The sequence below is a fragment of the Calliopsis andreniformis genome, chromosome 6 (assembly GCF_051401765.1).
Source record: "Calliopsis andreniformis isolate RMS-2024a chromosome 6, iyCalAndr_principal, whole genome shotgun sequence".
In the NCBI taxonomy this organism is placed as follows: domain Eukaryota; kingdom Metazoa; phylum Arthropoda; class Insecta; order Hymenoptera; family Andrenidae; genus Calliopsis; species Calliopsis andreniformis.
The window spans coordinates 14,385,331-14,399,066 of NC_135067.1; the positions used below are offsets into that span (position 1 = coordinate 14,385,331).

Sequence of the window (13,736 nt, forward strand, 5' to 3'; positions counted from 1 at the left end):
GATGAGCGACATCGCGGCAAAGTTCAGGGGCCACTTTCGACCCTCAACTGACTAAACAAACATCGCAGTGTAGTGTCCTAGAAGATAGAAGACAATGTGGTAACGAGAAAGACAATATTTGTCAAACTCAGAATACCTGTTTACAAGGAAGCACATGACTAGTTCCACAGTACAGTAGGACGATTGTCGGAATTAACACTAACTTCAAAATTCTCGATCAATTTTCTTTTACATTAGATAAACCATTACCAAGTGATAGTTTGAGGTTTACTTGAGATCCTAGTATAGTTTCATCGATAGTACTGTTAGAATACTGTTACTGTGCTGAAATTGAATTTAACTGGAGGTAAATCTTTGCAAATCCTAATCGTTATCCAATTGCAGTTACTGCTAGCAGATGCAGATCCTCTCTTCGACGTGGAAATAAAAGGAATTTTCTTAAGAACGTCTATACAATAGCACCTATTAGAGGGTCGAATTATTGCGGCGTAGATCGCGCCGAGCGTGCCAGTATCGTGTCGCGAACGCGGCCGAGCGAAACTGCTGGCATCGCTCCCGAATTTGAAACGAAACGCGTGCATTCGTATTACTTCTTCGAACGAACTGCCTGCTGGACGAAGAGGGACGACGGGAATAGAAGAGAGGGGAGGGGCTCGAAGCCAGTACAGCCACTGGCATTTTATGAAAATTGCACCACTCGTTCCAGCTGCTCCGAACGTTCAGACGAAATATGTTGCTTCCATCTCATGATTAATGGTCGTTATTTTATTTCGAATACGCGGCCCGTTGCACGCGGCCGAATCCTGGCCAAAGCTAACTTTTCGCGAAGTTCGTCGATTTTTTCGAACTGGCTGGTCATCGGGACCGCAGACATGCATACGTGGACTTTTCAACAACATGGGAACACCTGGTACGAGTTTCTTCGATTATTGACAGAGCATTTTTGAGACCGCAGGCTTCACGTTTTCGATATTGCGAAGGTAGGATTAAAGGGATTCGTGATTACTCGTGTCGCTCGAAAGTAATCAAACTGTCGATATAAAATATAAAAACGTAGATATATGGTGAGAGATTAAATGCCGCGAACGATATAGAAAAGTGATGTCACAACAAATTACGATATATATGGGAACGATGTAAACTACCCCCAACAAGTGTGCCTGATATCTGTTTTCCATAAATTCGCTCCTATCTCTTCTAAATAAATCTCTGAAAATCTCCAGCGACTTATCGTCGAACACTATCAAAAGCCCAAGTTATTTTCTCCCGGCGAATAGTAACACAAATTGGAAAATCGTGACTAGACTTTCGCATAAAGTACACCTCAGTGTCTACTTGGTAACAGTCTCTATGTAAAGCTTATTTAAACTACCATTTCAAATAAAGCAACTCTCGATCGATTTCAGGACAGAAGTGCTCCCAAATTTCAACATCATAGTCAAATAAAATTGGGAACTCCACGTTCTAAAGCTGTAGAAGCGGCGTCGCGATGCGGCAACAAGCGCGCAGACAGACACAAGCGAAGTTGAAAAGAGCCCCGGTTGAAATGGTGAAAACGAGATCGACGGAGCATCGAGGAGAGAGAGGTGGAAAGGTGGTTGGTTAGGGTCCACGGAAGAGGGGAAGAAGGGAAAGGGTACAATTAAAATTAGCGCAATTCAGTCACTCGCCGGTAATTCGCGTGCCTGGCATTTATATTATTAAGCCGTGCAAATTTCTCTCGCCTCCTCTCCCACCCCCTTCTGCTGGTCTAGCACGAATATACACGCATACACGGGCACGACCCCGTCGAATCGCACCCTTCCGCTTGCATTCTGCCTCTTTCCCTTTTGATATGGTTCCCGTCCCGTCCCACCAACTTCGCTCGCCGCTTCAAGCTCCCGCGACGAGAGTTTCGGCCATCAGGGAAGAAAATAATTCTGAATTTTGAAATGAATTACACCTAATTGCTCTTATTACGAGAACGAGAGGCTTTATTATTCCCCCTTCAGTCCTGGCCTTTCGCTCTCTAATCTTGTATGTTTTTAGTCTACTGCCTTTGTTATTCACCATTTAAGGATCACGTACGACCCTTAGGCCACTTCCTGCTCGCTACGTGGTTCACGTTTTAGCATATATAACTTTTTCAGTAGATTTCTGTGCGGGTCGAAAAGTGGTGCATAGTCAGGGATTATTGGCCCGTGTCGAAATGAGTTACGATTAAGTGATATAGGAGGTATAATGTTAAAGAGTAATTACCTTTGGATGTGTCCTCCTCGGAAACGCCACCTTTGGGTCGATCTGAAACAAAGATAGGACATAAATATTAATAATTTGAGTAGAAACAGTAACTACATTAATTATAACAAAATCGTTTACTTTTCTAATTTCCCTGAAGCAAATTTTCAGTGTTTATCCCTCACAGTATCAACCATTTAAAGTCTGTGCAGGATCGATGAAAGTACATAACCCCAAACGAAACTCCTATTACAATTAATTACTGGCTAATAAAAAGTAGTTACTCGAAAACTTTGACTACAGTCGCGAAGGGGTAGCGAAAGGGGATCTTGTTGTCTGAGTACTATCGGTATCACTCGAGTAACCCAACTCTCGACTCTCTTCATTCCTTCCCCCCTCCCCCACAGTTTTCTCCATTTCAACCAATAGGGACAAACAACCGAGTCGAATGTAACCGCACCTTACGCCCTACGTGGGTCTAAAAAGCGTGAACCCATCCTGTCGAAGGGGTGCTGTAACGCCACGAAGCCATGGAATTCCCAGCGCAGCCGCGACGTAAATTTTCGGCGCGAAATCGAGCCACCTGAATGCTCGTCCCACGGCTTCCCCCGTGACCTTACCTCCAACTTACGTGCGTGAAGCTACGCGAGAACGTACGTGACCGCAGAGACATCGCCCCGCCGTGCAACCAAGCCATTCGAGAAGTTTAGACTCCAGGCGGCCTTTCCCCACGAAATCTTCGGGAACTGGAAGCAGCCCGCTTCCGCTGTTTTCGGTTAGAACCGACTCGCGTGTATCGGACGCACGCGATAGCTGGGGAACGTCTGGAATAGTAATTCTGTCGAGGAAAAGGCGCATCGCTATCGAGGGGTAGATAAAATTGAAGAATATTTCAGGGGCTAGGCATGCTCGTCTTGGTGTTAGGGGTCTAGCTGTTTAGATTCCCCGTCAATGTGTATTTAAATTGAAATTCAATTCCCCTTTAGTGGACCGTTGGAAATATTCAATTAGCGTCGTTTATATCCGACGCCGCGAACTGATAACAGACGAAGGCATACATTAAACATTTAATTTCCGACCCATCGCTGGGGACGCTGATTCAACGACTTTTTATCGAGGCTGAGTTTCTCGCCACGTTTCTGGAAGTGGGTCAGTTTTCCTGTTTTTATCGTCTAACTCTGAGATTCGGAGTTGTAAGATTTTTTATCGCGCCAACCGCCTTAACCAAGTATTTTTCTTCGACGTTACTGGCGTCGAGAATGTTTGCTTTACTTCTTCATTTCTCCGAAGTTCCGACTTAAGATCCGAGCAATTTTTCTATTTAGAGAGAAACTGACTTTAGTGTCCCTCTGTATCGCGGCTTCTTAGTTTTTATGCGGTTATTAAGGAACGGTTTGTTAATATTTGCGTGCACGAGTTCTGTCTTTAGACATATAAACTTCTTCGTTGGAAGAGGTATATTTCTTTTAACTTCTTCGCGTTTCAGAATAGCAAATTCCTGAACGGTTCGAATATTATTTCACTGGCAGTAAAGCAATTTCTTACTTAGACTCCTAGGAATAGTAGAAAACTTCTAAAATGAGATGAGCTTTTAACGCGTCTTCCGTTTTCTATAGCTAGGAGTTATACAGAAAAGCGATAACTTTTCTGCCAATAACGTCTCCTATTTCGAAGGATGATTTATGATAATCCCATCTCCGCAACAGATCGTTTCGCTTTCAATTTGAGCGCTGATCAGGATCAATTACCACGAAATCCACCCACACGCTTCGTGTTTAGCTCGCGAAATCTATTCAGTTTGTAGGAAGCATAGCAGCTGCTTCGGCGTCGAATAATCAGCGGTTTTCATTACAAATCCTTTGGAACGCCTTTCGACGTTACGACGCAACATCGTAATCACGATGAATGTCTTCCAGATAATCCGACTCGGTAAAAGACACTTTATCCTTCGCGCTTGGGCTTGATAAATGAAATGTGCAGACATAGCACCGTGTGCCTGTGTTCTGTGTGCCTTGGGGCATGTATTCCACTTACAACACTCGACATTCAGACGCTTGATAATGTTCTCGCAAGCAAGTTTGTAATTATTGCTGAAATATTACGTCGAGTTAGTAATTACAAAATTCCATTACTTGCTTCAATTAAAAGGGAACCTATCTATTATTAGCTTATATATTATATTAACAAACGTTATGGTAGCATCTTTTTATGAAATTTAATAATAACATTTGAAGAATTTATTGTTTCAGAAAATGTTGATGTGTGATTATAATTAAACTTTATAATCTTTCTCTGTGAAGTGATTGTGATAAAGAAATCACAGTTATGCGTTAAAAATGTCTGGATTTTATTTGCTCAAGTGAATAGTAAACTAAGTAGTATAAGTAGCTATATAGTTAGCCATTCAGACATAAAAAAGTAATATACGTACACATAAAAAAAACACGTACACATAAAAAAATAAGTAGCATAAGTAGGTATACGGTCAGTCATCCAGCTATAAAATGATAAGTAGTATAAGTAGATATATGGTCAACCACACAGACATAAAAATAAGTAGTATAAGCTGGTATACGATCAGCCACGGTAGCACAGCGAATAAGTAGTATAAGCAGGTATATGGCTTGCCATTGAGACAGTCTGGTACTACATTCTCTTTCGCCTATACGATTCAGAACAGATACCTGTAAAGAAATTTCACCCACTCCAATTTAATATGTTCCTACTCGCAATTAGTACTTACAAAATATTTATAAAGACATAAATATTAAAGTGAATTAAATTCACTGGCGAATAACAAGTTTCCTCGCCGTTAATGCCTAAGTGAACCTTCAAGAAAGCACACCTTCGTGAGTGATTCTCCGATACGTAACACGCGAGGTTCACGTCACTGAACTTCAGCTTCCTCGCGGGCGCTTCTTCCGCGATAGTGAAGAGAAAACGTCTAGCCCGAACGGATAGCGAAAGCCACGAACGTGGTAATGACAAGCAAGAAAACCCGCCTCTATCCACTGCCGCCATCCGCACCAACGAGTCTCGACGACGACGTTCCTCTCCTGTGTTTTCTCCCTTTCTTGTTCCCTCCACGATCGCGAACCGCCCCGTTTGCATAATCCCCTACGGCAAAGTTCACACTGGTCGCTCGCACGCCCTCTAGAGCACGTCAAGCGGCCCGACGTCGACAGCTACAACCACGGGGGTGGAGAAAGTCTTTCTTGCGCCGCCAACGAGATTCTCCTCTTTCTAACTCGCTCCTTTGTCGCTGAACAAGCAGACGAAGAAGACGAGAAGGAAGGAAGATGAAGTGAAGAAGAAAGTCGATTTTCATCTTCCTACTTCATCGTCCCTTCTACCTCGCTACATCTTGTTGTCGAAACGTGGAAAAAGAGGGACACGCGGCAAAGGAATATAACTCCATGTAAAGTTCCTCGCTAACTTTTACGGAAGGAATTACAACGAACTCAACGAGCTGGCTTGGAGAGTTGACTAAACGAGCTAGAGATGAGATTAGCAATTTTTTATGTGACTGCACAGAGAATCTCAATGTAAAGGTTAGCAGAAGGGAAGTACGATGTTGTGATAAAGCTCAACTTTAGTTTAGTGTTATATGCGTTACCTGCAAGTAATAGTAACCCAGTAAATCTGTTCAATTATGTTACTGTCTTCAATACAAATGTTTTTGTGTTATAAATTAATTTATTTAGCAGAATTTGACAACGATGCTATAAGCAAGTTCTTGGTACAGTGCTTCACGAAGTTCTGATGAACACAGATCGTACATGGGTCAGAACACTCTAGTTTGGGCGAGGAACAAATTTGCTAACATGGAATTCTTTTATGAGTGCTCCCACTCTCATTTCATATCCCTTGAGGAGGCGTTACGCAATCTTCCTCCACTTTAAGGAAAAAGCGAGGAAGAGTGAGACCATGGGAAAAATCCTAACATCTGGGAATATCGGCACTTCGAAATATACAACAGTGACTCCTTGACACAAACTCTCGTTTACGTCTCCTCCCAAAAACGTCTATAACCACTAAACGTTTGGTTAGTAAATCCTCATCAAACCGGACTCAATTGTCCCTTTCTCAGCGTTAACAAAGCTTGCAAAATTCCGTCGAAACGACAGAATGATAAACAAAATTCCCTAATCTGAAAGTATTGCTGAAACTTCTCCCATCAAACCGTTCAATTCATTTCCCCAAACGAGCGCCAGAGATTTCACCAGAAATGAGAAATCGTTTCAGTACGGGCCGTTCCAGCTCCCGTCATTATGTACAATCATCGAGAGATATACCAGCCTAGGTCAATCGAAGTTTGTCAACGGGGTGCGGTGAATTGTGCTCAGCGAATCGGCCAACAAGATTAGTTTCGACGGGTCCAGTCATTCGATTCATTCCGTTCAGTTCCGGCGCTTGAGTATCGCGTCGGCAAAAGAACGAGAGAGATGAGACAAGGTCGAGGGATCACCGCGCGAGATTGGAAGCGAAGAACAGAGGTAGGCGGCATTACCGAGAAAAATTGAGAGTCTCGGAACCATTTTCGCAAACATAACCCAGTTACCCGATATCGCGCGAAATGATCGGCCGCCAACCATCGTCGACGATGGCTACGGCGAAGACGACGCCGTCGACGGCGACAACTACAACGATAGAAATTCAATCTGGTTCGCACGCCTGGAAATTGGAAGAGCCACCTATCCCCGACGACCGGTTGATTCTAGGAGGAGAGAGCTCTGAGAGCTCGTATCGGTAACATTTGGAAAAGTAATCCACCGACAGCCCCATACTTCGGGACTCGTTTCCACGCGAACGGGAGGAAGTGGTTTCGCCATTAACACCAGCGGATAATATGCGCGGCAAAATTCGAAACCGAGTTCCACGATAATTTCGCTGGAATCCGAACTAGCTGCGTCGGTTAAATTGTTGTACAAGGAATGTGAGCCTGTGGTGGGCGAGAGCGTACACGAGAAAGAGTAGATGTTATGGAACACTGAATTATAAACGCAAAGAGGACCGATTAAAAGTTGTTAATGTTTCGCGGTGTCAGCGTAACAATATTCGATCTAGATCAAATTTGGATGAAGGGATGACGGTGATAGGTTGGGGAAGGGAGAAAAATGATTGGTGGAGGGATGAAGGAGGAGATGGGAAGAGGGATACATAACCAGAGAAGATGTAGTGTCTTTAATATTCTTATACCAGCGCTTGGATTACTGAAATATCCTGAGAGCTACTTATCACTTTATCTTGCTGAAATATTTGGAATCTTATATCACGAGGAAAAAGTTATATACTCAGAAGCTATAGAAGTTCGTCGTTTTAATATACAGTGAAATCTTAATATTTTAAGTGATATAAGACGCTTTAATATAATCTGACTACAGGTTCTAACTATAGAAGATTTGACTATGGTCTTAGTAAGCTACAAGTGGAAAATTTTCCCATTCTCAAGCGACTACACGATCTCCAACTAAGCAGTTCCTCACTCGCGTTTTTCACGTCACATCCAATTTCTCCATTGCTCTCTCTAATTCCATCTGTCCCTGGCTCACAACTTGCTAGTTCCGAAAGTTTGAAGTAGCTGCGCCTTGTGCACAATAGGTACCGAAAGTTTTTTAACAGAGAGGAAGGCCGTGATTGATGCAACTTCGATACAGTTTGTTGCGCTGGACACTTCACTTATCCACGACTTTTCAGTTTCATTGTTCAATTTCATTGCTTCAGTGTCATCATAAGTTATACGAGCAGCAAATATCTATACACGTACGTCATTTTACCTTCGACACTATTACTATTTCTTGTAGGCCAAGGATAGTAAGTAGCAGAATATAGTAAGGCTCTTTCCTCATTTCATAGAGATCATGATCTGGTTATTAGATTTTTAATAAGCGTAAACTCCCGCATCTAAAGAGAAATTCCATGCGAAAGTTGTCTTTGAGATAATAGAGAAAAGATTGCGATATATCACGCACGACGTGGATCCCCTCGTTTCACAGTCGCCGAATAGTTTTATATAGGAATTTTTTTACGCCGCTAATAATCTAAAGAAGCCGAAGCGACATTTAAGCCCTGCTTTTATTTCATTCGCGAGGCATAAACTACCGTACACGGTAGTTACCCGTCACGGCGGGTGGCGCAATCTTTCTCAAAGGAGCAGATGGCCCGAATATAAAACGCCTCTCGGCGCAGTCAAAGATTCCTCACGTATAGCTTAATCCGTTTGTTCCCGGTGTTTCCTCTATTTTCTCTGGTTTATGTCGATGACGCGCATTCCTCGGTTGCCGCAAACTCACTCGAGTTCGTCTTTCGCACGCACGTTGAATTTTAATCGGGGACAGGAAGACTTTCCCTCTTATTGGGGAGAACGCCAAAGTAATGAGTTTCACCTGCGGTATGGCGGTGCCCATAAAGAAATGTAGGCTACATGCCTGGAGATGGAATGCTACAACTCTTATACTCGGAACTATGGCTCGCGTAGGCAGTGGTATCACGCGACAGCGAGCTCGACATTCCGCTAGATTAATTCACCGTGGAATATTCAAACGAGGGACACCGAAATCGGTGAATAAAAAGCAGTGTGTGTACATCCGTGTACATGGTTTTTTGAAACAAATAAAATGAAAGAGAAGATAAATAAAATAGTAGTCATCTGATAGCCTGTTGAAATATATTTTGTGGAGAATATTCAGAGGAGGAATTACATTCCTTGTTATGCTACACATAGAGAAGTTGATCAATCACCAGGTATGTACTACTAGTCGTTCAATATAAATGAAATCGCAGAAGCTGCCTAGAAGATTCGACGACGATGACAAGGCTGAAAGCAAATATAGTCTAGACCTATCCCTACACCTTCTGAATCACATATCACTTTATGTATGATATCAATTCGTTCACAAGTAGCAAGTGAAATAGTCTCATCTATTTGCCATTCTCTCATTCGTATTTCCTACCTCGTCACTCTTCAGATATTTAGACAGTTAACTTACAGCTTCTTTCCATATCTTGTTTCGAGAATCGCACTGAACCTACCCATATTAGACAAAATACAAGAAATAGAACAAATAATGTTATCAAGAGTGTCAACGTCGTCATATTTAACGTAGACCAGCACGTAAATATAGAACACAGGAATTCTTATTAAATTCCAAAGACGATCGATTCCTTTCCACACGGAACTATGACGACGACGATCACGTCGTGCCCCGTCACTCTCAAACACTGGCTTAATTCGCGCAGCAAATTAAAGGCAAATACGGTGTGGTGATTTTGCAACAGGAAACTTTCACGTCGTCTGTCGCTCCCGTCGCCCTTGCTCCTCATTGTTTCACTGTTGTCCAGCGGCACGCGCGTTGCCGGATTCTTTGATCGAGCGAGTCTTTGTCGCTAGTTTTCCCCATTTCTCGCAGTCCTGACGGAACGCTGCCTTTTTGCCTCTGTCGTGTTCCTCTTTTTTTTTCGCATTCCCGCGACTGTTCCCTTTTGTCAGTTCCTCGTTTTTTCCGCGAGCTTTAGCCCGTTGTTCACGTCTATATCGTCACGCGTGCTCGTCCCTCTGCCATCGTTTCGCTCTGATCTCGCGAATTCGCAAGGGAACGTGGCAAACAGAAGTCGGTGGCGGAAGGGGCGAAAGGGAGGGGACGTTGAGGGCTGAAACGGGAAATGGAAGATTTCATACGAGAACTAAAGAAACGGAGCGCGAACCAGGGAAACGAAGCGTCTAAAAGGGAATCGGACATCGAAAAGGTCTACAAAGGGGAAGAAGGCATGACAGAAGGGAAGAAGAGCAGCGCGAAGCTGGGCAATACAGTCATCTCTGGGAAACTGGGCCAGGAATGATAAACTGGATCTACAGCTGCGCCTTTTCTTCGTTCCGCTTTTTCTTTTAAGAAGAACTGAACCGATATCCTGTGTTTGATATGGGGCACCCTTGAACTTCGATAATACATAAGTTGAAATATTACTTCAGAGATTGAAAGAAAGTAGATTTATAAGGTAAAATGTTAGTGACGAGAATCTTTTGCAAGAGATTGTAAGAACAGTTATTTGTATTATATTTCTTTAAATCTTATTGACGTGAACTAGATAGCCACTAAATAATTATACAGTAGTATCTAGAGCAGACCTTCTGAAACTACATCATGTCTGACTACAAACAGTATATTACTACTTACTCGTCCGTTTACGTTTCGTATTTCTATTACAGCAACTAATTGGGAGTAATTTCAATGAGTATTCAAAGCGCTCCAACTTAAAGTCGGTCGTATTACCTTTAAGAAAATTGTGGAAAGGAAAATGTATACATCGAGCTTTCCTCTTATATCAATTCAAGTTCGTGATATCTTCTTCAGAAGACCTAAAGGAAATCCAGCGGGATACGTTAGTTATTCGAAGAAGAAGCAATTCCAGCAATGGTTTTCAATAAGCGAAACAACTTGGATTCCTTTCGATGAATTCGAAACTGTACAAAGCTTCAATGTTCTTAGGCGATAAAGTTTCTTGGTATCCTTGAATCTGTCCACAGTGGCCATCTCAGCTGTCATTGCGACATACTTCGAAATATCACCAAAACAGAGAGGAACTAATGTAACGTGAGTTATTTGTCGGAGCAGATTAAGATCAAATGAAGGAAAAAGGACGGGAAAGTTCTGTTCCGTGAACTTGGACAAAGAACCAAGAGAAAGATTGAAGAACAATATCCCTTAACTCTGACATCGGTACAAAGTTTCTTATTCTCATACTTCTGCTAATTTCTCGAGAAAACTATGTACTCGAAAAAGCCGAGATTAAAAAGCTTCTCCCCTTTTCTTATTTAACTCGAAATTCAGTTGAATTACTGTTCACAGGTGAGAATAGCTATTAAAGAGTCTCTGTTAAGCGGAGTTAATTTCGCTTACAGTTTTTACACGATCTTAAGGAAATATTTTCCTGTGACAGCATAGTCTATACGATCACCACGATTTGCGTGCACACGCCGTACCACGACGTCTGTTTCATTTGTCCTCGTGTGTCAAGGTCTCCTAAGATGCATCCGTTACATCCACGAACCGCGAACGAGGTCGTAAATTACTGTTACACGGAGACTGCGGATTTATTATATCTGCAGGCAGAGAGGGTGGTCAGTTACTACGCGGACTGAGCGATTGCTTTTAATATTCGGCACCAGCTGCGTACCCAACCCTCATCCCTTTCGTTGTGGATGTTCCACACTCCAAGATGTATAGACGATAAAAATGAACTCGACCCGCGCTGATGTACATTATTTCATGCCGAGCACGCTGGAAGTAATGAAAAAAGCGATAAAATACTTTTGTAGAAATCCCTGATAGTTCTCTAGCATTACTACAATTTCAAATAGCAAAACTGTTTCGCTACTCCTCATTCGAAATATTTTTTCAAAATAAATATCTTTTTCATAAGATTCTTTTGAATCGGAACATTTTTGGCAGACACATACCTACAGCTATTGCAGTTATTTGTCTCGTACTTCAACTGATATAGCGAACAGTACTGGTTGTCGTTAATGCATATTAATAACATGCGCGGCGATGCTTCCACTTCTATATTCGCAGCGAGGTTTCACAAGCAAGCAGAGAGGAAGAGAGAGGATAGGAACAGAGAGAAATTCAGTAATTTCTTGCGATTGAAAGGCCCGGGTGAATGAGAAAGGGAGAAGAGAGGCATCGCGTAATCCGGTTTTATCATTTAGCAGCGCGAACTGTAATTTCAGCGGAACTCGCCACGTTCAGCCGCGTTGCCGCATAAAGCGCGGCGGATATGCACGTTCCCGCGGATGGTCTTTTTTCCTCGCCTTGTGGAGAATAAAAAATGGGAGTGATAAAATTTACCGACGGCAGCCTTAGAGCGAGCCTGCGAATCGGTGGGAATGTAGAACGGTAAATTATACGTCTCGAAATGTGGTGTTTGAATGGAATTCGTGCGGGCTGCAGAATTGTGGCTGGGCACCCTATGGATACGCAGACGGAATTATCATTAACATCTTCGCTCCCACCATGAATTTTGAAAATTGCACTCCACGGATCTAGCTATATATTAAATAGTCTTTTACAGCACACTATACGCTTTTAATTACGTATGCAGGGAAATCTGAGTATTCTCTGGGCTACTAGGAACGAGAATTGTAATACAAAAAAATTCTATACGCAGAAGTGTGCTAGATTACGAAAAACGAGAATTTTAAATATTAAACATTTCTGTATGAAAACGTGAGCCCTGTCTAGACTACGAAAAATGCGAATACTAAAAGCAAGAAAATTCTACGCGCCGAAGTGAAAGTAGCTCCTCAATCACTCCAGTTCCATGAATCGCAATACGTTTCACAGATCATCCCTTTCAATCCTTCATCCAATTATATAAATACTGCAAATTCCCGCCACAAAGTTCGCTTAAAAGCCGTGTAATTCGTAAAACGCGAATTATGAATCGAAGCGAAACGTTAATGAAGAAATTAACAGCGATTACCGTTTCACACGTTTACGTATCCACGCGTGCACGTTTGCCGCTTTCGAATGTCGATCTCTATCGCCACAGATTAAATCGTAATTAGGTCGGCTTGATTAGAACAAAACGTCCTGGCGCGAACACGCTGTGGCATTTTGCATCCGCGATTATAGCCGAGGAAGCGGCCGAATATCCCGTCAGCCGCGGCGAGAGAGCTCCCGACGGGGGCTGAAAAAGGGAATTGATACGATATCGATGGAGCACGGCAAGCCCAGCTCTCAATTTACTTCGCGTAGCCTGGTGGCACGGCGTCGCTCGATACGCGCGTCTGTTTCGACTTTTTGAGCACGGCCTGCCGCACGAGAAGGTGGCAGGGAAGTTTTAATAACAACGCTTGTCAGAAATCTTCTCGACAACGTCACTGGCATTCGGCGCCAGCCAATATCGCGGCATCGCGCGGCTGAACGCTTTAGCAGCCGGCATCTGCCGACACGATGAACTCCCTTTTTACGAAGGAAACGCGAGGACAGCTCGAGGAAACGAATGGATAACGACCCACCTCTGTCGCCCCACCTTCGCGACCTCTCGAGGGAAAAGGAGGAGAAATGCAACGCGATCGTTCGCGTCTAATCCGACTTTATTCAGAAATAAAGGCAGCGCGTCGGTAAGCCACTAATCACAATCTCTCCTGATTCGTTTAAGTTTAATGTATTTGTGTCTCTCTCCGTCTCTTTTGTTATGGAAATTCAGAGCAGCCGCGGCGGTAGCGTAAAAACGAGGTTTATTAGCTCAATGATATTTCAACGGAGATCAGTTGGAATAGACGTTACGAGAGACCGCGAGGATGGCTTGCTTGGGGTTGGATTTTAATTAACTATTTTTAGAGTAAAGAGATATTAAATGTGGGATATGCGTAGGTTTCTTCCTCTTTTGCTTCTGGAACGCTGCAGAGGGATTGTCGTAATCCTCTCGGTTGCTGTCAACACTTTCGTTTTTCGGTGAATACTTATTAGCGTAATTTCATGAAATCCTTTTCCTGAGAGTTATGAAGAATTTCC

At 43.0% G+C, this 13,736-nt stretch overlaps 1 protein-coding gene across 12 annotated transcripts in view; it reads right to left on the reverse strand.

The window, feature by feature from the left end:
* The window catches only part of Rbp6 (RNA-binding protein 6), a 585,462-nt gene that overhangs the window by 234,959 nt on the left and 336,767 nt on the right, over positions 1 to 13,736 (reverse strand). For all 12 annotated transcript variants that reach the window (XM_076381097.1, XM_076381090.1, XM_076381093.1 and 9 more), the window contains exon 5: positions 2,239 to 2,280. In XM_076381097.1, coding sequence (XP_076237212.1) covers positions 2,239 to 2,280 — 42 coding nt within the window. The remainder of the gene's footprint in view (positions 1 to 2,238; positions 2,281 to 13,736) is intronic.